This window comes from Mus caroli, unplaced genomic scaffold (genome assembly GCF_978045245.1).
Source record: "Mus caroli unplaced genomic scaffold, Mus_caroli_1 scaffold_12, whole genome shotgun sequence".
Classification (NCBI taxonomy): domain Eukaryota; kingdom Metazoa; phylum Chordata; class Mammalia; order Rodentia; family Muridae; genus Mus; species Mus caroli.
The window spans coordinates 57,421,898-57,443,384 of NW_028227267.1; the positions used below are offsets into that span (position 1 = coordinate 57,421,898).

General features: G+C 46.0%; 1 protein-coding gene and 1 non-coding gene across 2 annotated transcripts; both read right to left on the reverse strand.

Moving 5' to 3' along the window:
* Positions 1-319: 319 nt before the first annotated feature.
* Positions 320-19,776, reverse strand: Ebpl (EBP like). The gene is made up of 4 exons (XM_021182117.3): positions 19,534-19,776; positions 6,507-6,576; positions 1,411-1,549; positions 320-733 (listed from the first exon to the last, which is right to left on the reverse strand). Exons 1-4 carry the CDS (start codon positions 19,702-19,704, stop codon positions 493-495), a joined length of 621 nt encoding a protein of 206 aa, XP_021037776.1. The 5' UTR covers positions 19,705-19,776; the 3' UTR covers positions 320-492.
* LOC147001896 (U6 spliceosomal RNA) lies at positions 2,291-2,394 on the reverse strand. The gene has a single exon (XR_015044776.1). It is a non-coding gene; the product is annotated as a U6 spliceosomal RNA (small nuclear RNA).
* Positions 19,777-21,487: the final 1,711 nt, after the last annotated feature.

The following is a 21,487-nucleotide window of genomic DNA, read 5'->3' on the forward strand; positions in this document are numbered from 1 at the left end:
ATACGAGCATAGCACAGAACCAACTCCCTTTGCTTTTGGTTTCCATCACTAACCCCAAGAGACCACGGAGAAGAATAAACGCTGAAGCAAAAAGGGTTTTGATTTTTGTCTTTTGGTTTTCGTTTTTTTGGTACTACTCCTTACAGTATCTGTGACACTCACTTATTAACACGGCATAACTAGCCTGCCAGCCATGATTGAGCGTCTCATTAAATATGATCTTGTGAGAATGTACTCAGCAGCCCCTAGTCGTGTTAAGGGAACAACTCAGGGCCTTGTGACGCTAGACAAGCACAACACTACTAAGTCACACCCCAAGTTCTCTTCATATCATCATTTAATCAAAGAACCAAAACAAACAGCTAAGTTTGCCTCCTTCCAGCCCATCTGTAATGGCTGCTTCAAAACACTGTAGAAAAGGAAGCACAGATCGGAATGTCTGGTCGATTCTGACTCGGAAAGCAGATCGTCAGAATGGGTTGCTCTGAGAATTTATTTATGCTTCTTTGCTAAATTAGCCTCTTGGGAATCTCTCTTCTTCAGTTCTACCCATGACTGCCACAGCAGCAGGCCTGGGATCAGAACCCACAGGCCATTAAAAAACACCAAATAGACCCAGAGGTAGAGCCAGCTGCTGGTGTTGAGGCTGGGGCTTCCGACGAGCCACTCGGGGAAGAAAGTCATCCAGCAGCCATAGAGTTCACACACGCACAGGACAATCTGTACAAAGTGCCTGCGGGGAGGAAACATGAGATGAAACAGGCACAGCTTGGAACTCGGAATTACAGCAGCTTTTCTCTAGAGCAGCACCAAGTCTCACCACAGCAGTTTGTAGGCTCCGGTGTGGTGCTTCTTTGATGGGCCATGTCAGCCTAGACCGTGAAGGCACTATCTTTCCTTGGGGAAGCAACACTGCTCTGTCCCCTGCACTGTTCTCAAGAGGACCTAGTGAGGTCACCTCGGACCTTCCAAGAGACCTGGGTATGACTCTTGTCACCAGTCAGTTTCACCTGTTGCAAAAGGTGACAACAATCCTTCCTCAAAAGGGACCATGGAGAGTAAATGAAATTTGCTGATAAAGGGGCTTCATTTCCTGTGCCCGACTCACAGTCAACCATTGTTTGAGACAACACATACGTAAATTTGTAACGTGTCTGCAATTGTAGTCATGGGGCCAAAATAACAGCAAAGGAACCAAGAAAAGTTCACTGTTACTGCCAATCCTCTTAAAAGTGGTGGAGAAAAGGGCTCAGAAGCTGGGAGCACTCTTTCCTAGCTGAGATTTCACGATAAATCTTGTCTTAAGTCTTATGTAAAGCTTTGTCTTGTGGACAAATGTGCTTGCAACTTCATCCAAATGTCACTTGGGCAGCTAATGTCCCCCTTCTTGCTGGACGGGATCGGACTTACCTGTAATATTTCTCCTTGACTATGGCATAAATGAGGACCAATGCCAGGAGCCCATCCAGGACAACAGTCAGGATTTCCAAAGACACAACGGTCGGATCAGAATACAGCCATCTTGTGTCAGCCTTGCCATACTCTTTCCCTGAAGACAGAAAGACACCCACGCTTAGTCTCTCAACTGGCAAACGTTTCTTGTTAGGTTTTTAGGCAGTGTGCAGACTAATGGTCTGCATCATGACAGTTGCAGACAAGCACATGAGTGGCTCTGTCCACGCTCACCGCCCCACCGCCCTCTCTGGTCCCCCTTTCTGTGGCTCTCTTTCCTCCTCTAAGCAGCAACGTTCTGCGTTCCGGCAATATCTAGCTTGTCATCTAGATTTACAGAGACACGGTATTTGCCCATTGATTGATTGATTGGGTGCTTTGATTCTGATGCCTACTCTTTTGAGTTCTTTATAGATTCTAGTTATTAATCTGTATGGGAGGTATGGCTGGTGCAAATTCATGAAGCACCTTTTCCTTCTTTCCTTCTCTCCTCTCCTCACTCTCTCACAGTAGAAATATTTAAACTTCACACAATCCCATTTGCCAGTTCTCGCTATTATTTCCTGTGTTGTTGGATGTCTGTTCAGAAAACCCTTGCCCGTGTCTTTATCCTGACTTGTTTTCCCTACAGCTCTCTCTGGCAGTTTAGCATTTCAGGACTTAGGTAAGGTTCTTGCTCCATTTGGAGTTTATACAAGGCGCTCGGTACACTGGAGCTGAGTTACAGGTGATTGTGAACTGCCCAGTATGACTGCTGGGAACTGAACTCAGGTTTTCTGTAAGAAGACCAAGTGCCCTTAACCATGAGTTGCCACTTCAACCCCTATTTATTTTGTTAATTTTCATGGAATGCTTCTTGAATTTGCACATGATCCTTGAACAGTGGCCAGGCTAATCTCTGCATGGCTCCTATTTTAGTGTATGTGCTGCCAAAGTGAGCCTGATTAATTTTTAAATGATAAAAGTTGTAGAAGCTGATCTGGAACTCAAATGTTGAAAGTAAAAGAGTGGATGTCTCCACCTCTCTCCCTTCAGGCATGCCCGCATGTGACACTGAGAAGGTATAACTGGTTAGACATGAGCTCTGATGTCTGAGTGATCAGAGCAGTTGGGAGCTCTCATCTAATCGTGGCCAGAGACAGGATGCCTTGGGACTAGTGACTAAGGTCTCTCAAGAAAGGCTATTTTAAGGGAAGGGCCACACAGGTGAGGAGTCACCATGTAAGGCCACACACACCATTAGATTTTGGCAAGCCATCTGCCATGTTCAGAAATAACTGTAGTAAGTAGAAAGCAAGGCAGTATTGAAAAGAAAAGAAAAAAAAATCCCTAAATATAAATGTATAAATAAGAGGTAAAACAAACCAATTGAGGTATCCAAAATCTAGGAAGATCATTTTCATAAAATGTCAATGCTTTAGGAGGGAAGAGATTCGTGAAGGCTTAGACATTAAAAACAGAAACCTCAAACCACCATCTCTATCCATTCTTTTTGATTATTATATATATATTTTATGTGTCTGGGTGTTGGGCCTGCATGTATGTGTGTACACCCTGTGCATGCCTGGTACCTGGTGGTGGCCAGAAGATGGTGCGGATCTCACAGGACTGGATTATAGATGGTTGTGAGTCACTACAAGGGGGCTAAGAATTGACCCAGATCCTCTGGAAGAGCAGCCAGTACCCTTAATCACTGAAGCATGGGTCCAGCCCCTTATCTAACAAGTATTTTTTTGGTCTTATGGGGGCTGTCTCTGCTGGGCCTTGAGAATGTAGCCACAGAGGCCATAAGGGCTGTCTGAAAGAGGCTCACACTAGGAAGGACAAAAGTGATGCTTAGATTAAAAAATGAGACCCAGGAAGACGCCCTGATGATTCTTCACCCTCCTCACCCTGCTGTCAGGAAGGTGCCTGACTCTGGACCTGCCACTGTGACATCTACCCCAGCTCAGGGAGGAGGCCACTGCACTAAGCAGGGACCCATGAAGACTGCATCTGGGAAGACAGTAAACCCCAGCACCGTACCTACCGGTGGGCTTGGTAGGAACAGGGTGGGGTGAGGTTGATCCCCTAAGAGAACTCGAAGGACTCGGACTCATCAGACAACTCTACAGCCCACTCCACAGGAACAAGCACGGTGTCTGATCTCCATAATCAAGAGGCTGATGGCTAGAAACTCTTCTCTATGGAAATACTGGGCGCCCTCCAGGTTTACTGCATGTCAGGGCGAGTAAGTTTTAAATTTACTTATTGTTTTTAGTGCCACTGCTGTGGTTTGATCTGGGGACCAAACCTACTGTTTTCTGAAGGCTAGTCAAGCACTCGCCTGGCAGCCAAGCTATATGCCCAGCCCTTTGTGTTTTTTCAGATAGTGTTATTATGTAGCCCAGCCTGATCTCCAACTAGCAATCCTCCTGCCTTACCCTCCCCAGTGCTGGGGTTAGAGGTGTGTACCAGCAGGATTGCTGACAAACAAAATAACGAATCTTCAGTTCATCACAGGGGGTGACTGGGTTAAGAATGGGGGCTCCCATCAATTCCATTTATTTTGTGACTCACAACTGCAGGAGGCAGAGGTTCAGAGGGAAAGGAGGCAAGGTCATGGTAGGAGGAGGCTTCCTTAGCCCCGCCTCTGCTGCCTGCTTGGTCTGCCATCCAGGAGGGAGGAAGGTGTCCCACAGCCGGAGCCAAGGCCAGGAGGTGGCCAGCCTAGCATTCGATTTCATAATAAAGGGCAGTTCACCTAAAGGCAGTGATGTAAGAAGGGCCTGTCAATCATCTTTTCATGGACTTGGGCCACACCTGGGCTGTTCCCTTTCAGTGATGCCCAAAGCAGGGTAGCCAGGGAGGGAGCTGCAGCCTGGCTTCTCAGAAAGGGGACCATTGAACACACATGAGGAGGGCAGTGGCTCAGGCGGGGTCCTCAAGCCTCAATACTTTTCAGCCAACCTGAAGCGAAGTTTAATACAGACATTTCCCCCAGAAGCTTTGGAGCAAGACTCTGGCCAAAGGGGCTCAGATCCCTGCCTGTCCGCAGCACAGGCCTGAAGGGACCAAAGAGGACACATTTTGTGTTCTGAAGTAATGGCTGAACTGAGACAGTTCGATTCTTTAGACATTTTCTAACGCTGATAGTGAATAAGAGTGTCCACCCAGGGGCTGGCGAGATGGCTCAGTGGGTAAGAGCACCCGACTGCTCTTCCGAAGGTCCAGAGTTCAAATCCCAGCAACCACATGGTGGCTCACAACCATCCGTAACAAGATCTGGCACCCTCTTCTGGAGTGTCTGAAGACAGCTACAGTGTACTTATATATAATAAATAAATAAATCTTAAAAAAAAAAAAAAAGAGTGTCCACCCAGACCTTTGTGTGAGCACGTGATTTCAGGGCATGATGAAAACACAACAGGGCTGGGTGACATGGCAAAGGAATGCAGCTCACGAGTAACAACCCAAGCGATCAGGAACCCAGTTCACACTTAAGGACACAAGCAGTCAGGAACTCAGAACACACTTAACAACACAAGCAATCAGGAACTCAGTACGCACTTAACACAAGTGATCAGGAACTCAGTACACACTTAACAACACAAGTGATCAGGAAGCTCCATCTTCAGTACTAAAGGATAAGATAATAAAATAAAATCATAAATTAGGACTGGCGAGATGGCTCAGCCTTTAAGGGCCCCTGTCACCAAGTCTGGCAGGCAACCTGAGTCTGATTCCAGGGGACCATGTGTTGGAAGGAGAGAACCAACTCACAAAACATGTCCCCTGTCCTTCATGGGCATGCACACATGCACACGCATGCATGCACACACACACAGAGAATAAATAAATAAAAAATTAAAGTCATAAAAGAAATAAAATAAGAACATAAAGCACACACCCACATATACTTGCATATACCACACACCTAGACACTCTATAAATAAATCAAGATAAAATAAAAGCAGAGTAAAATAATAAAATAAGGAAAAAGAAAGACCCGAAGGCAAGTAACAGAGATGCTGGTGTCTGGCTCACTGACTTAACCGTATCGGTAATTAGTTGAGTAAATGTTGGTTGATTTACATTGAGTGTTAAGAAACTGGGAAAACCACTTGACAGCTCTACAGGGCAGGAGGACTTTTGGAGAATTATCTAGAAGAAGACAGGTATAAGCATACAATCAAAAGTAAACTGTGGGCCGGAGAAATGGCTCAGTAGTTAAGAGTGTATGTGCTTTTCTCAGACCTGAGTTCTGCTCCCAGCATCTCGACACGGGCAGCTCCACACGGGCGTCTCACACTACCTGTAATTCAACTCCAGCAGAGCTGACGCCGTCGTCTGGCCTCTGAGGATACTGAATAAGAATTGATTTCTTTCTTCTTCTTCTTTTTTTTTGGGGGGGGGGTTGTTTGTTTTTTGTTTGTTTTTCAAAACAGGGTTTCTCTGTATAGCCCTGGCTGACCTGGAACTCATTCTGTAGACCAGGCTGGCCTCGAACTCAGAAATCCGCCCGCCTCTGCTTCCCAAGTGCCGGGATTAAAGGCGTGAGCCACCACTGCCTGGCAAGAACAAATTTCTTAAAAGTAAATTTATATAGACAATCTATAGGGGAAGCACCTAGTTTAAACACTGCAGGCCTTTCGATCTTCTTTGTTTTAGTGTTGCACAGGGGTCCACACATGGCAGGCAAGTACTTTGCCACTGAGCCACACCCAGCTGTATACACACTGTTTAATATATAGCTTTGCCGAGATGTAATTCACAAGGCATACAATCCCAATTTTAGAACATTCACAGATTTGAATAGACACAATCTAAGGGAGAACATTTCAAAGAGAAAGCCACGCCCACCAGCAGTCATCCCCTGTCCCCCTCATCCCCACCCTCATCCCCAGTCCCAGGCAACCACTAATTTGTTATCCGTCTCTAAAGATTCACCTCTTCTGGACAGGACGTGTAAATGGAATCACACAATATGTGATGCAGACATTCGGTTAATTGACAGCCATTCTTGCCATTAATTTCCTCAGACATTTCAAATGCAAATGTTTTTAATTACTTACATAAAGATGCAATCAAGCCTTGGGAATCTGCAACATTTCCTACTATAGACAAGTAGACAAAAGCGCCTTCCTAGAGAGAAGAAAAGGGAGACAGGCTCTGTTTAGTCTCGCCACCACAGGGTGGCACAGCAGACACAGCAAAGCATGGCAGTAGCCCTCCTCCCCTCTGGAAGCCGTCCATAGTTTGGCCAGCATCCTGGAGGACCACATCATTTCTGGAGGCTACCCAGATTGGGAAATGAACATATCCAAACCTTATAATAAATGTACTTTGTAATGACTAGCATTATAAAATGAGAGGTATGTTCTTATGTAGGAAAAACAAGTCAAAATTTTACACAGAGAGTGCTTGACTATTGTACAGAAAAAAAAAATCAGTTCTAGGTTATTCTAAAAATCTTAAATCTTGGAGAAGGATCTCCTAGCAGTTTATTCTTTTAACCTTAAAAATAAAACACATGATGTGGCCAGCAAATGTCTCTGGCAGAGTTGAGGCCCTTCCTATGCTACGTAAGGGCAAATTTAGGGAGGCCTTAAAACGTGTACAGGCTTTCTTTGGACATTTAGCGATCAGCATGTCTGCAGGCATCTTAGTATTCCCTCATCATGGAAGGGATTCTTTGCCCACGTTTCCAGAAGCCAAACAGCTAGAACGCACTGGTATATCTGATGGGATGTTGGTTCTCTGGACAATTTTTACTGCAGGTTGATAGCTTTTCCTCATAAGACATTTAAGCTCTCTGCATCCCCTCTACCTTCTTTTGGTACCCTGTTTCATCACTTCTGGAGGTACCTACTTCTTCACCCTGTTCACACTGTAACGTTTCTCATGCATACCCCATCTTAGGTCTCCCAGCAGTAAATCCGGGCTTACTCTATTTCTTTTTTGTTTTTTTTTTTTTTTTTTTTTTTGTTGTTGTTGTTTTTTCAAGACAGGGTTTCTCTGTATAGCCCTGGCTGTCCTGGAACTCACTTTGTAGACCAGGTTGGCCTCAAACTCAGAAATCCACCTGCCTCTGCCTCCCGAGTGCTGGGATTAAAGGTGTGCCCCACCACGCCCGGCTCGGCTTACTCTATTTCATACAACAATGGAGCTCTTCTTGTGCAGAAACCTCACTTTTTTTTTTCTATATAAGAACACATCTCTGATTTTCTAATGCTAGTTGTTGAAAAAAAATCATTTATGAGACATAGGTATAGCATTTTTCCATTTATTAACCAAATGTGTGACTTCAGTAATGGACTGGAAGCGTCTGCCCACCCATTCATCTGTGTAGTGTAGGCCCTTCTAAGAGCACAAGAGCCCCTCAGTCCCCATGTTCCCATACTCTCATCCCAGCTTCCCACGGCCAACTTCTGCCCATTTTGCTTGCTAACATGGACGACGATGCAGACAGATTACATTCTCATCCTGGATCTGGATTCTAAACTCGGAAAGGCCACTCAAAAGCCATTGCCACTGTGCTTGGAGCGGCAGTGTTCAAGGAGGTGGATGACAGATGGTTTTTCTTTACTGATCCAGCTGTGTGTCACTGAGTGCTCAAGTTATAGGTGGAAGGTCCTTCCCTTCTTGAGTGCCTCTAGATCAGGCTGCATTAGTTTGCTTTGTATGTGGGCCTTGCCAGTGAGGGGCGTCTCAGTTCATCCCACAGGGACTGTCTTTCTCTGACTTTCATGCTTATCTCTTGGTGTCATTCAGCTCTTTTTCTACTCTCATGTCTGTTAACATGGGCTTGGAAGGAAGCTTCATGCTTTTTTGTTTTTTTTCAACATTCTTCTTGGGTCACGTAACTAGTAAGTGTGCTTTGTTCAAGTCAATCCAAAATGCATTTTCTTCACAGGAGATTTAGCCCAGGCATGGTAGCCGCAAATACTTGTACACAAGTTCAATGCCAGTGTGGGCTATACTGTGAATTAAAGGCCAGACACCACACACACACACACACACACACACACACACACACACACACGTACGCACGTAAAGCTGAGAATCCTATGATTAGTGGGCTAGCTGAGTGAGGTAGTGAATGTACTAGGGCAGTGGTTCTCCACCTGTGGGGCATGACTCGTTTGGAAGTCAGATAACCCTTTAGGCTACCCTGGGATACCCTGCGATCTTATCTTGAATAACCCAAGATTAGCAGACTGCATCAACACCTACACCCAAGTTGTGATAACACACTGTCATCTCTCCAAGTTGCCACCAAGACCAAGGGAAACACCTGAGGTGACTGCTTCTACCAGCAATTTCTCTACTTGCTAGGGAACATCTGTTGTGTTTATTGCTGCTGCTGTTTTAGAATAGTCATTTTGTGGGTGGGAAGTGGTATCTTGTGGATTTTGACTTGTAATTCCTTAATGACTGGTAATGTTGAGCCCCTCTGCATGTGCAGGTTGACCATCTGGGTATCTTCTTCACCGAGATGTCTATCCTTTGCCCATCTTGAATCTTTTCAACTTTTTGCTAAGAATGTAAAAGCTTAAAAATACACATATCACTGCTTGGTACTCAGCTTTCTGTTCCTATAACAAAATAAGCTGGGTATTGTATAGAAGAGATTTATTTAGCTCACAATCGGCTCTGAAGGTCCAAGACACCACAGCCCTCTGGCTGCAGCTCAGCCCAGTGGTTGGCTTTCTGGTGGGAGTGTGCATGAAGTGGGGAGATCACATGGTAAGAGAGGAAGCCAGGTGAGGCAGGAGCCAGGGTGCTCTTTTAAAGCAACTATTCTTGGTAGGACTACTTTATACCTGAGAGCACTAGATCCTTCTAAACAGTGGTCGTGCCACTGAATGTCTTGAAGCCAAATAGCAAGGCTAAGGACTGGCAACCCTTCCCTGCAACCACACACCTGCTTCCCAACCCGTCAGTCAGCTTTTCATTATCCCAGCAGAACATCTGAGAGGGGCTAATTTCAGAGGAAAAAAGATGTTCTTCAACTCAGCATCTCAGTGGTTGAGAGTCTGGATGGCTTGGCTACGGGTGGATGGAGGAGAATGGTGGACAGAAAATCGCATCTCAAACCAGGCCTGGTCTTTTTACAGCAAGACTCTTGTGTGAGCTGTCATGAGGGATACCATACTCCACGATGACCCAAGAACTTCCCATTAGATGTTACCTCTTCCAGATGGTATCTCTGGAAGGTTCTGTGACTTGAGCCTGGCCTGCTCTGACCATGAAAGAACTTGGGACAAACACAAATGATAAACCCAGGCTCACTGCAGAGGCTATACTAATGTACACATACTCGGCCCAACCACAAACAATGTAGCACTGAAAACTTACTGGAGATTGAGGTGGGGTGAGAGTGGACCCTCAAGTGACCATACGTGACATGCACTAGTTCTTCATCAATCCCACCAACGGGTCTCAGCCTAATCACACTGGGTTTTCCCCTGTCATGGCTATAGTCTGCACCACTATTTGCTGGAAGAAGGACCAACTGCTGCAGCCCCTCCCCCTGGCTTTATGGCTTAATGTAAGCCCACTACAAGCTGCCACTCTCTGCTGACATGACCACTCTGCTCTGATGGAGTCTTTCCCAGTCCCAGCAGACAGATGTCACCGGACATTAACCAGTGGATAGTGATGGTTCCTACGGAGTCAGTCACACCAGTTCTGCTGTCCCCGAGACACTCAGCTTAGTGTTGGATTTAGGACGTGAGAACATCTGTCCTGTCTGAGACAATCCTCATTTCTGCTGAGACAGCTGTTCTGCTGTTAAGGACTGGAGGGCAAGCCTGGGAGCTCGCTGGAACAGGACACAGAGCTTAAGGCTGTCTGATGCAGGAACATAATGCAAAGGGCAGAGGCCAGCTGATGGGGGATGCAGACAGAGGGGACTGCAATGTCTACGGCTAAGGAAGTGCCAGGTACCCTATGTCCTTGCAGCAAGAACCCTGGATCTGGGAAACATCTGGGAGCTTGCACAAGTACAGAATCTCAGCCAATCCCAGGGTGACTTATGTGCACGGTCAGGTTTGAAAAACACGCCTTGAAATCACTGGAATTTAATCCTTTTAACCATTTGTGGTTGTTTAGAGACAGGGTTTCGATTTGTGGCTGGAGCTAGCCTCCATCTCAAAATCCTCCAGTCTCAGTCATGCACTAAGATTTTAAGCATGAGCCCCATGACTCCTGGGTTTCCAGTAACCCTCTGAGGAGAACAGCTAGTTCCAGGGTTTTATGGATGTGCTAGTTAGCTTCAGCTGTCTCCATGATAAAGCCAGTAGTGAAGGAGTTTCAATTGAGGAACTGCCCATATCAGATTGGCCTGTAGCCATGACTCTAAGGGATCGTCTGGACTGATGATCTGGGAGAGCCCAGCTTACTGCAGGAAGCACTGTCCTGCCAAGCAGGTGGAGATATGTATAAGAAAGCTAGCCCACAGGGCCCCCAATGGAGGAGCCAGAGAAAGTACCCAAGGAGCTGATCTGCAACCCTCTAGGTGGAACAACAATATGAACTAACAAGTACCCCCATAGCTTGTGTCTCTAGCTGCATATGTAGCAGAAGATGGCCTAGTCGGCCATCATTGGGAAGAGAGGCCCCTTGGTCTTGCAAACTTTATATGCCCCAGTACAGGGGAACACCAGGGCCAAGAAGTGGGAGTGCGTGGGTAGGGGAAGTGGGGGAAGGGTATAGGGGAATTTCGGGATAGCATTTGAAATGTAAATGAAGAAAATACCTAATAAAAAATTGGAAAGAAAAAAAAGAAAGAAAGATAGCTAGCTAGCCCACGATGTGTTATGCTGGCATGTGGGGTAGCAGGGCAGCCTTCCACATGGTTGCCACCTGGAGTTCCTGTCTGACTTCCCTCCAGGATGGACTGTGGCCTGGGGGTAGAAGGTGACATAAACCCTTTCCTTCCCTCCGGCTTTTGGTTAGAGTACAACAGCAACAGAAAGCAAGTGAGGCAGCCCGTGGATGAGGAAACAGAGAACAGGAGTTTCTATCCTCCCTTATCCTCTTCATTACAGGAAGGGTCCTGCCTGAAGCTTCCTAGTAGGCAGAGGGTAACACAGTGATTCAAGTGTGCACCTGTTGTACCCACATCTCATATTCTTCTTTTCACCCCCATGCCCCAGAGCCTGCCTACTCAAATGGTGAAGGAATGGTTAGTAACTAACCCTGGGTTTCCTTCCTTCCTTCCTTCCTTCCTTCCTTCCTTCCTTCCTTCAAGACAGGTTCTTACTACGTAGCTCTGGCTGTCCTGCACTCACTCTGTAAACCAGGCTGGTCTTGAACTCTCAGAGATCCACCTGCCTCTCTCTGCCTTCCAAGTGCTGGATCTAAAGGTGTGTGCCACCACACCCGGCTGACCCGTGGTTAAAGAGAACCTACAGCAGGTAGGAGGCGGGAGGGTGGCAAGAAGAACAGCAGCTAGCAATGTGAGTCTGAAACTAACCTGGGCTACACAGCTGGTCTGCAGAGGCAGACACCATGTCTAGAAGCAAAACCACAGGGATTCCATTGTGCTTGCTTTGTGGCTTAATTTATTGGTTGATTGATTTTTGGTTTGAGGCTGGGTTTCCTAGGAATGTCTGAAGCTACACCTATAAAGTCTCACCAACACGACTGCCTGAACACAAGCTGAATAAATACGACAACAAGGGCATGCTGAAGTGGATGAGGGAAAGGCCACAAGACCTCAACCCTACACAAAACACAGGCGACTAAAGAATGCTGAGAGGGAGCGAAATCATCTTCCTCAGGGAAGAACAAACCAATTGATTATCTAATACCAAATGCTCAGCCCTAAAGCCATACACACAAGTAAATGTATTTACAGATACATGTATACAGATATGCATGTAACAACTGCTAATGTAAAAAGAGATCATGAATTTGGAAGGAAGGGAGGAGGGATATAAGGGATGGCTTTCTGGGAGGAAAGAATTTGGAGATGATGTAATCAGAACTTCAAAAACAAAAGAAATGATAAACAAAACATGGTTATTATTATTTTATCTTTTATGTGCATGGTGTTTTGCCTGCATCTGCGTCTGTATACCACGTGCCTGGTATACAGAATGGCCAAAAGAGGGCATCAAATCCTTTAAAACTGGAGTTAAAAATGGTTGTGAGCTGCTGTGTGGGTGCCTGGAATCAAACCTGGGTCTTTTGCAAAAGCAGCCAGTGCTTTTAACTGCTGTGCCATCTTTCTAGCCTGTTTGTTTTTACAGAGACAGGGTTTCATGCAGTCTAGAGTGACCTCAAACTTGCTCTGCAGCTGAGGATGTCCTTGAACCCCTGATTCTCCTGCTTCCACCTCCCAAGTTCACAGACATCACCATGCCCAGAAGAATAAGCAGCGTTTCTGAAGGCTCCAAATTCCTTTTTAAAAAACAAAACACTGGATATGGGGTATAAGCATTTAGTTCCAGCACTCAGGGGCAGAGGCAGGCAGATCCCTGTGAGTTCAAGGCCAGCCTGCTCTACATAGCAAGTTCTAGGTCAGCCAGGACTACATAGTAAAACCCTGTCACATTTAAAAAAAAAAAAAAAAAAAAAAACGGAAAAGATTTTATGTCAACGGCAGCAAAAACATTTAAATGAATTTATAATTTTTAGTCAAAGGGGGGAAGAAAATCTAGCTCAGGGGTTGGAGGGAGCCATCCGTGCAGACAACCTCTGCTGTGTGGGTCTAAGTTTCATGGTAGCCAGGGCGAAACAGACACATGCATGTTGTTTCTGCTGTCAGGAGAAAGTGTAAGCTATTTTGGAAGGAGAAACTTAGATTCTCTTGGCATCTGAAGTGTCTTTCAAATATCTGTACACATAAAAGGACAGGATTCTGACACTCAGCCCCAGACAACCATTGCTGTCCATAGGTGACATAGTTCATGATGTTAGAGACAACTGAATTCTACTCAGTCAAAGGGCTGCCGATCCAGACAATCAAAATGGACAGAATCACTGAGTGCTCAACCCAGGGCTGGAAACTTAGCTACTGGGCTTCACAGCCAAAGCCCCATACCTACTCATTGACTAGACCTTGTATCAAATGAGGCAAAGGTGGCAGTGCCAGGAAACTGCAGGCAGCCTAGGAAGCCAATGGTTTATCAGTCAGTAAAGACAGACACTTTAGGCGGGAGAGTCAGTGATCAACATTCTAGCAGCATCAGGTGAGAGACAGCTGGTGTCGGTAACTGGCAAAAGGTTAACACCTGACACACAGACAAACTTTAAGGAGCATGCACGCTGCAAACGAAACCCAGGCTCCCTGAGACAGCTGCCCTCTATCCCGAAGATCAAGTCTAAACAGAGCGCTGCAGGAACATGTATGCTAGGAACAAAACCCTCAAAGGCTGATCAAAGGATGAGATAGCAGATTCCAGTCCATCGCCAGGGTAGCAAGGGACACATAAAAGGACCGAATTCTGACTCTCAACCAGCAGACAGCTATTGTTGCTAGGTGACACTTCCTCATCCCGCCCTTCCCTTCCTGCTCACACTTCCCAACTTCACCAAGCTCAGCCCCTTCCTGTCTGAACCTGCTTCTTGCTCTCCCACACTCCCCCCCTCCTCCTACCACAACTCCACTGCTTTTCTCCACCAGCCTGCTTTTCCTTTTGCTGCTTCTCACACTCACCCCTTGTGAGGGTTTGTATATGTTCGGCCCAGGGAGTGGCACTCTTAGAAGGTGTGGCCCTCTTCGAGTGTGTGTGGCCTTGTTGGAGTAGGTGTGTCACTGTGGGTGATGTGGCTTTTTTATGTCCACCAGCACCCATTAACCTTCCCGAATCAACTCGCACAATCAGGACAATTCCATACATGCATACCCAGAAGGTCATCTTCCATGTGATTTTAGGCTTTGTGATGGTGAACATTCATCCTAACAGTCTTTACCTATCCTTGGCTGGCCTTGAACTCACTATGTAGACCACTCTGGCTTTGAACTTGTGGCAATCATCCTGCGTCTGACTCCCCAGTGCTGGTATCCCAGGCATATACTACCACATCTGTTTTTTATGGGGTGCTGGGGATGAAATCAGGACTTCAAGCATGATAGTCAATTACTCTACCAAGTCTCTAGTTCACTGGGATTTCCTGGCCCTGGTGCAAACAAAACACAGAAAATCAGTGGCTACAGTGGGGAACACCCAGCAAGGCCTGTTTTCAGATTCTTCCTGGCTTCTTCCAGAGATGGAGGCCAGACCAGTATAATGGTCAGCTTCAGGAAAGAGAGGCAGGGCAAGGGCAAGGGTATGTGTGTTCGCTCTGCTTCTATGACCCACCTTGGAGAAGAGAATTTCAAGTCTCTAATGCCTGCCTTTAAGAGTAAAAGGAGCCTGTGCAAGGAAGGCAGAAGTTCAGAGAAAGACTTGGCTTCTGGGGCCTCGGGACCCCACCATTATAACTTCTCTTTACCATCTGTGGTGGTTTGAATTTGCTTGGTCCAGGGAGTGGCACTATTAGGAGGTGTGGCCTTGTTGGAGTAGGTGTGGTCTTGTTGGAAGGAGTGTGTCACTGTGGGGGTGGGCTTTGAGACCCTCCTCCAAGCCAGTCTGCTCTGGGCTTCCTTTGGATGAAGATGTAGAACTCCAAGCTCCTGCCTGGACACTGCCGAGCTTCCTGCCTTGATGATAACGGACTGAACCTCAGAACCTGTAAGCCAGACCCAATTAAATGTTGGCCTTTCTAAGAATTCTTGGTCATGATGTGTCACCACAGCAGTAAAACCCTAACTAAGATACCATCTTTACCTTTATTGCTCTGAAGTTGTTCCCAAGCTGCTTTGGGAACATGGCAAAAGCCAAAATGCTTTAACCTGACTGCTCCAGTCATTAGGAAACGGTAAGAGCTTTGGGGATTCCAAGCCTGAAGGAATGGTCAAAACCCCAAAATAGGGAATGCTGTAACATCAGCCACACTGCGCTTATTCAAATCCTTCCCACCACATAACAGCCATGCGTATTCCCTGTCAACCCAGCTCCCTTCTCAGCCAGACCACTAGCAGCTTCCTTGTCTGATCTCTGTTGGATTTTGCCCACACCTAGGCATGAGCCTCCTGCCTCAGCTTCTGGCCATATCTAGGCGGCCGTGCTCATCTGCAGGAAACCCTGCACCCACCTGCTCTCAGTGACAGGAGAAAGCGATGTACCAAAGCACCTTCTTTTCTTCACACGCAGCTGTGCATCGTGGGACACCTGCTGCCTTTCATTCTAGCCACACTGGGCTGGCTCAGTGCTGGAGGCCATATTGACCAACTTCTATTAAGACTTTTCACAACTGTGACACTTATCTTAGGTGACTTTAGGAAGATCTCTTTTGAGATCCCATGGGTGTGGCTGAGCAGAACAGATCACAGCAAGGTGACCAAGCAGCAGAGACTGTGCCTCCAGCTCCCTCCTGTGTCCCCATACTCCAGCCCCTAGCCTTCAGGATGGTACCACTTTATCTAAGGCAGCCTTTCCAAGTTAACCCTTCTAGAGATGCCTTCACAGATACACACGGAGTTGAGCTCTACACATCTCCAGGAAATTTTGAATCCAGCCAGGCTGATGTTCACAATTATTCGGCATACTCTAGTTAGACGCTTGAGGTGAACTGCCCTCAGTTTAAACCTCTGTCTCAGGGCTGGGGAGATGGCTCCATTTTTAATCCCAGCATTCGGGAGGCAGAGGCTGGTGGATTTCTGAGTTCGAGGCCAGCCTGGTCTACAGAGTGAGTTCCAGGACAGCCAGGGCTATACAGAGAAACCCTGTCTCGAAAAACCAAACCAAACCAAAACAAAACAAAACAAAAAACAAACAAACAAAAAAACCAACAACAACAACAAAAAAAAAAACCAAGAAAACCAAAAACCTCTGTCTCAGAGGCAAGCTCTTGGTTTGGTGGCAGGAAACAAACTTGGGAGGTTTAGAGAGGTAATGAAGGCAGCTCAAGTGCCGAGAGTGGGGGCATTCAGAGCTCAAGGTTCTTCTTCATAGTACCAACACATCCCATATTTTTGACTGCCCTTGCAGCAAACTGCTAGCCAAAACTAATCCAGCCAAGTACGTGTTCCTTACAGACCTCACTGCTAATTCAAGGGTCCTCCCCACTGAACCTCTGAGGTTGGTGTCTAAAGACACTGCCCAAAGCATTGTTAGTAACAGCAAAAAAGAATGTTCATTAATGTAGAGTTCTTAGATTAGGTTTTGAACAATTAGTCTCAGTTTCAGAGAGATTAAGGTGTCAATCAAGTAGCTTGTGGTGCTTGTGAGTGGTCACTTCCATCTGTGGAGAAAGGTATAACTTAGGTGGGAAAAGCTAAGGCAGGGCCATCACAGAAGAGCCCTTCAGAGGCAACCACCACAGGCTCTATAGGAGGCTTCCTCCAGATCTGAAGGGGGCTGAGAGGGTCAGGGAAGACGAATTCCACGCATCAGGCCAGGCCTCAAGGTTCTATGAATGGAAGGAGGCCTGTGTCATGTGACATGTATCTGTGCTTGAGAAGTCAACTTAAACTGGGTGGTGAACAAATACTTTTTTTTTTTAATTATTTATTTTATATATGTGAGTACACTGTCACTGTCTTCAGACACACCAGAAGAGGGCATCAGATCCCATTACAGATGGTTGAGCCACCATGTGGTTGCTGGGACTTGAACTCAGGACGTCCTGGAAGAGCAATCAGTGCTCTTAACCGCTGAGCCATCTCTTCAGTCCCGACAAATACATTTTTTGAGAATCTTTATACTTTTATACTTCTGGACTGTTCTAGGTATGTATTTTCTGTTCAGAGGGACCTGGGTTTTGTTTGTTTATTTTTGGCACAGGGTCTCATGTAGGCCATGTTGGCTTTGAATTTACTATGTAACCAAAGAGAACTTTGGAATTCTCATCTGCCTGCCTCTGCCTCCCGAGTGCTGGGATAACACACACACACACTACCTGTTTTACTGCCTTTGTTCTTCAGGGGGATTATGTGTACTCAAGTGGTTGCTTAAAAATCAATTCTTTACACACAGGCTTTGAGGAAAATAAGGGTACACATTAACTCTTAGGAAATAGAGAATCTCATCTTTGCGCAAACACTTGGCATTATACTCATTTAGCTTGTAATACTCAGAGCTAAATGATGGCCAGCTCTGTGTTTTCTTTGTAAGATTATGGAGATTAGCTGCAGGTCTGTTCAGATGGAGAGTAAGTCAGATTTTGTCCAAAAAAATAAAAAAGTATTTAAGATTATAATTTTAAAGGCCAGGAGGGAGTAAGACGCCAGAACTGCCTATGTGCAGTTGCACTGGCGATTTCTAAAGTGGAGTGAGGGAACGTGGAGATGGCTCAGTGGATAAAGGCCCTTTGCCAAATCTAACAACCTGAGTTTGATTCCCAAAACCCAACAGTGGGAAAGACAGACAGAACTGACCCTGTCAACTACTCCCCATATGCAATGGTATGGCAGCTGTATGCCTCTACAACCCCCGCCAACAAGTAAATAAAAAAAGAAAATTAGTCACCTTATTTTAGGTGAATTTGATGGCCAGGTTATGTTTAATCTTGACCATCAACCATCAATTAGATGGGATCTATGATCACCATGGAAACCCGTCCATGTCAGGGGTTATCTATACTAGGTTACCTGAGGTGAAAAGACCCTCTCTACATGTGAGTGGTACCATTCCTGGGGCATGGGCTAAATACAGGAGACAGTATCTACTGCTTCCTGACTGTGGACCCTCAGTGTGCAGCTGCTGCCTGCTCTTGCCAGTCAAAACAAAGCCTTCCTTCCTTCAATTTCTTTTGTCAGGATTTTGTTGCAGCAACAAGTAACTAAACTTGGTAAACCTGACCGTGAGGTTCTTGGCCTTGGGAACTGAGTTGTAAGAATGTGAACAGTTTGAAACTTTGGGCTAGAAAAGCTCTACAGTGTTCTACGAAGAGCTTCACAGGACAGTCTGGTACCAGGCTGGAAGATAAGGTTACTGAGAGATAGGAAGACATTAGAAACCTGCGTCATGAGATTCCAGAGGAGAAGAGGACCTCTACTGCAAGCTGGGCTAGAGGCCACTCAACACAGAATCTGACTGTATTCTGCCTGTATCTTGAGAACATTAAACCAGAAATACATAGACTAAAGAAGATTGAACAACAGATTATTGGAGAATAAATAGGCAGTTGAATAAATCAAGGGACGCTTAAAAAAAAAAAAAAGACCTCAGAAGTAAATGAAAATTCCTATGAGGGAATGTTATAGCTCTCAGTGCCCACAGTTTAAAAAAAAAAAAAAAGTCAGAAACCCTGAATAAATCACTTAATGATGCACCTTAATGAGTTTGAAAAGGCAGGAAAAATCCAAAATTCAAAACAATAGATTGGAAGATCTAATTAAAAGCAAGGCATAGGGGCTGGTGATATGGCTCAGCAGTTAAGAGTGCTGACTGCTCTTCCAAAGGTCCTGAGTTCAAATCCCAGCAACCACATGGTGGTTCACAACCATCTGTAATGAAATCTGATGCCCTCTTCTGGAATGTCTGAAGACAGCTACAGTGTACTTACATATAATAAATAAATAATTTTTAAAAAAAAAAAAGCAAGGCATAATTAATATAAGAACAATAACAAAAAAGAATCAATAAAACTCAAGTTGATTCTTACAAAAGATTCATAAGCTTGACAAATCCTTTGCCTAACTAACCAAAAGACAGAAGACCCAAATTTATAAAATTAGGGATGAAAAGGAAGATAACATATCAAAGAAATTTAGAAAATTTTATGGACATACTTTAAAAACCTATATTTTGCAAAATTAGGAAACCTACAAGAAATGGATTTCTAGATATGTCTGACCTACGAAAGTTAAAGTTTCAAGGGAGGAGGAGAAATTCCTCTAACAATTCTCAGTTTGATTCTCCATTTTCAATTCGTTTGATAAACCAGGCAACACCTGAGGAGTAGGGCGCTCGGTTTGAACTGAGGAATCCATCTAGGCCAAAGGTTGCACCATCAGGCCGCCAGAGACATCAGGGCTGCGGGCTCCCATCCCTCCTCTCTTGGGCGGAGCCCCGAGGCAGGCTGCGACGGGGCGACACTTACCAGCACGAAGTGAACCAGTGCGTCGTAGCAGAGCCAGGCGAGCACCCAACGCTCCACCGCGCTCCGCCCGCGGCCCAGGCGCAGGCCCAGAGCGCACCCTATGGCCAGCAGCACTGAGCACAACAGCAAGGAGGAGCCTGCCTCCGGGCCCAGCGCCCAATGCTCCCCCATGGTTCCACAGCACACCACGGCGAGCGGGGAGCCTGCGAGCTAGCCTCTCGTGGGCGGAGCTTCTCGTGGGCGGGCCTCCGAGGGGCCGGCCTTCCGGCCCATTGCCCCGTCGGGCGGTGCAGCCCATTCCGTCCTGATGGTTCCTGGACCCAGCCAGGTTCATGCTTTACATATTAACTGCCTCCAAAAGATACAGTAAGTCTGACATCTAACGAGGCTCAACAAAGTGAAGTCCAAACGGTGGGGATTTTTTGTCCGGAGATGGTAAATATTGAGACAAAAGGTTCTAAAGATGCTTACCAAGTCTTGTCAAGGAGGCTCAAGCGAAGTCATTATCGGCCTATAGGCCTTTCAACCATTGTGTTTGAGCAGTCTAGCTACTCAGTATGCAGCCCAGGCTGGTCGAATTCAAGGTTATAATCTTCCTGCCTCGACCTCATAAGGGCAGCAACCCCAGGCAGGTATCACCATGCTCCCACTCCTCCAGGCTTTTAAATTCCATGCAAATGGCTGACCCTATTTCTGATACTTAACCCTCAAAACTCAAATGCTGTATGCCTCCTCTGGGGCCATGCCTCAGCTGCACAGCACTTGCCTGGCAACCACTAGGATTCGGGATGGTGGGGTGGATTCTGGGAAAGGGGAAGGCAGTTGTTTAGTTGAGTTAATCTCAACTTTGCAATAGAGGGCATTTCTGCAGGTTGCCTCTATGGCGGGAAGCCAACTGAGCACTGCTGAACTATGTACCTTTAAAAATGGCTGGCTAGGAGAGTGAACTTTGTTATGTGTACTTTAGCAAAGTCGAAGATTGCTGGCATAAGTTAAAAAAAAAAACTTCTTCCAGCCACTTCTTGTACTCTTTTATTGGTGGCAGATAACATCTGCAGAAATTATCTTTTTACCCTTTATTACGACTGCCTTACCCTAGAATACAAACTCCACAGAGCAGAGGCTGTGACTGGTGTGTCTGGTGTGTGATCCTGGGCACCTATTACAGGATCTGACAAATACCAGCTGTCCAATCCAAGAACTGCTAAGAGAGCAGAGCCAGTCCAGTAACAAAAAAACCAATTACTCTTCGATATGGTCAGTGTATTTCTCAACTCCATTTTCTCTATCAAATTTTCTCACAATTCTTTTGGTGATGGTTGTGTATTTGACAGGACTTAAGATGAACTGGGAGACTAGACTCTGATTAAGTTTAGTTGTTAGTTAAGGTGGGAAGGCATGCCTTACCTGTGGACCTGTTCCTTAGGGTGGGTCCTGGGCTGACTAGAAAGAGAAACAAGGTAAGCACCAGCAAGCCTCACTCTACCTGACTATGAATGCATGCCACTAGCTGCCTTCAGCCCCTGCCATGACTGACTGCCCACGGACTAAGAGCCAAAGCTCTTAGTTTGCTAAATCTCTTAGATTGCTTCTGTCCGTGTTTTATTTTTAATCACAGTGGCAGGAAAAGCAATGCACTCCTGTAACTAGCCTATCCTCCACTAACAGGGCCAGGGAGAGGCTGATAGCTAGGGGCAGACATCACTGCTTGCTTGTCATCTGTAGGATTTCAGTATTCTGTGAGCAATGGTGAATCAGCACACAAGAGGGATAATAGAAGATTGGCATTTGGGGCTGAAGCATTAAATGGATAGTTCAGCAGTTAAGAGCATTTACTAGTTTTGCAGAAGACCCAGTTTGGTTGCCAGCATTCAAGTGGCAGCCCATAGCTATCCATAACTCCATGTCCGGTGGATCCAGTGTCCTCTTCTGGCCTCTGTGAGCAGCAGACAGA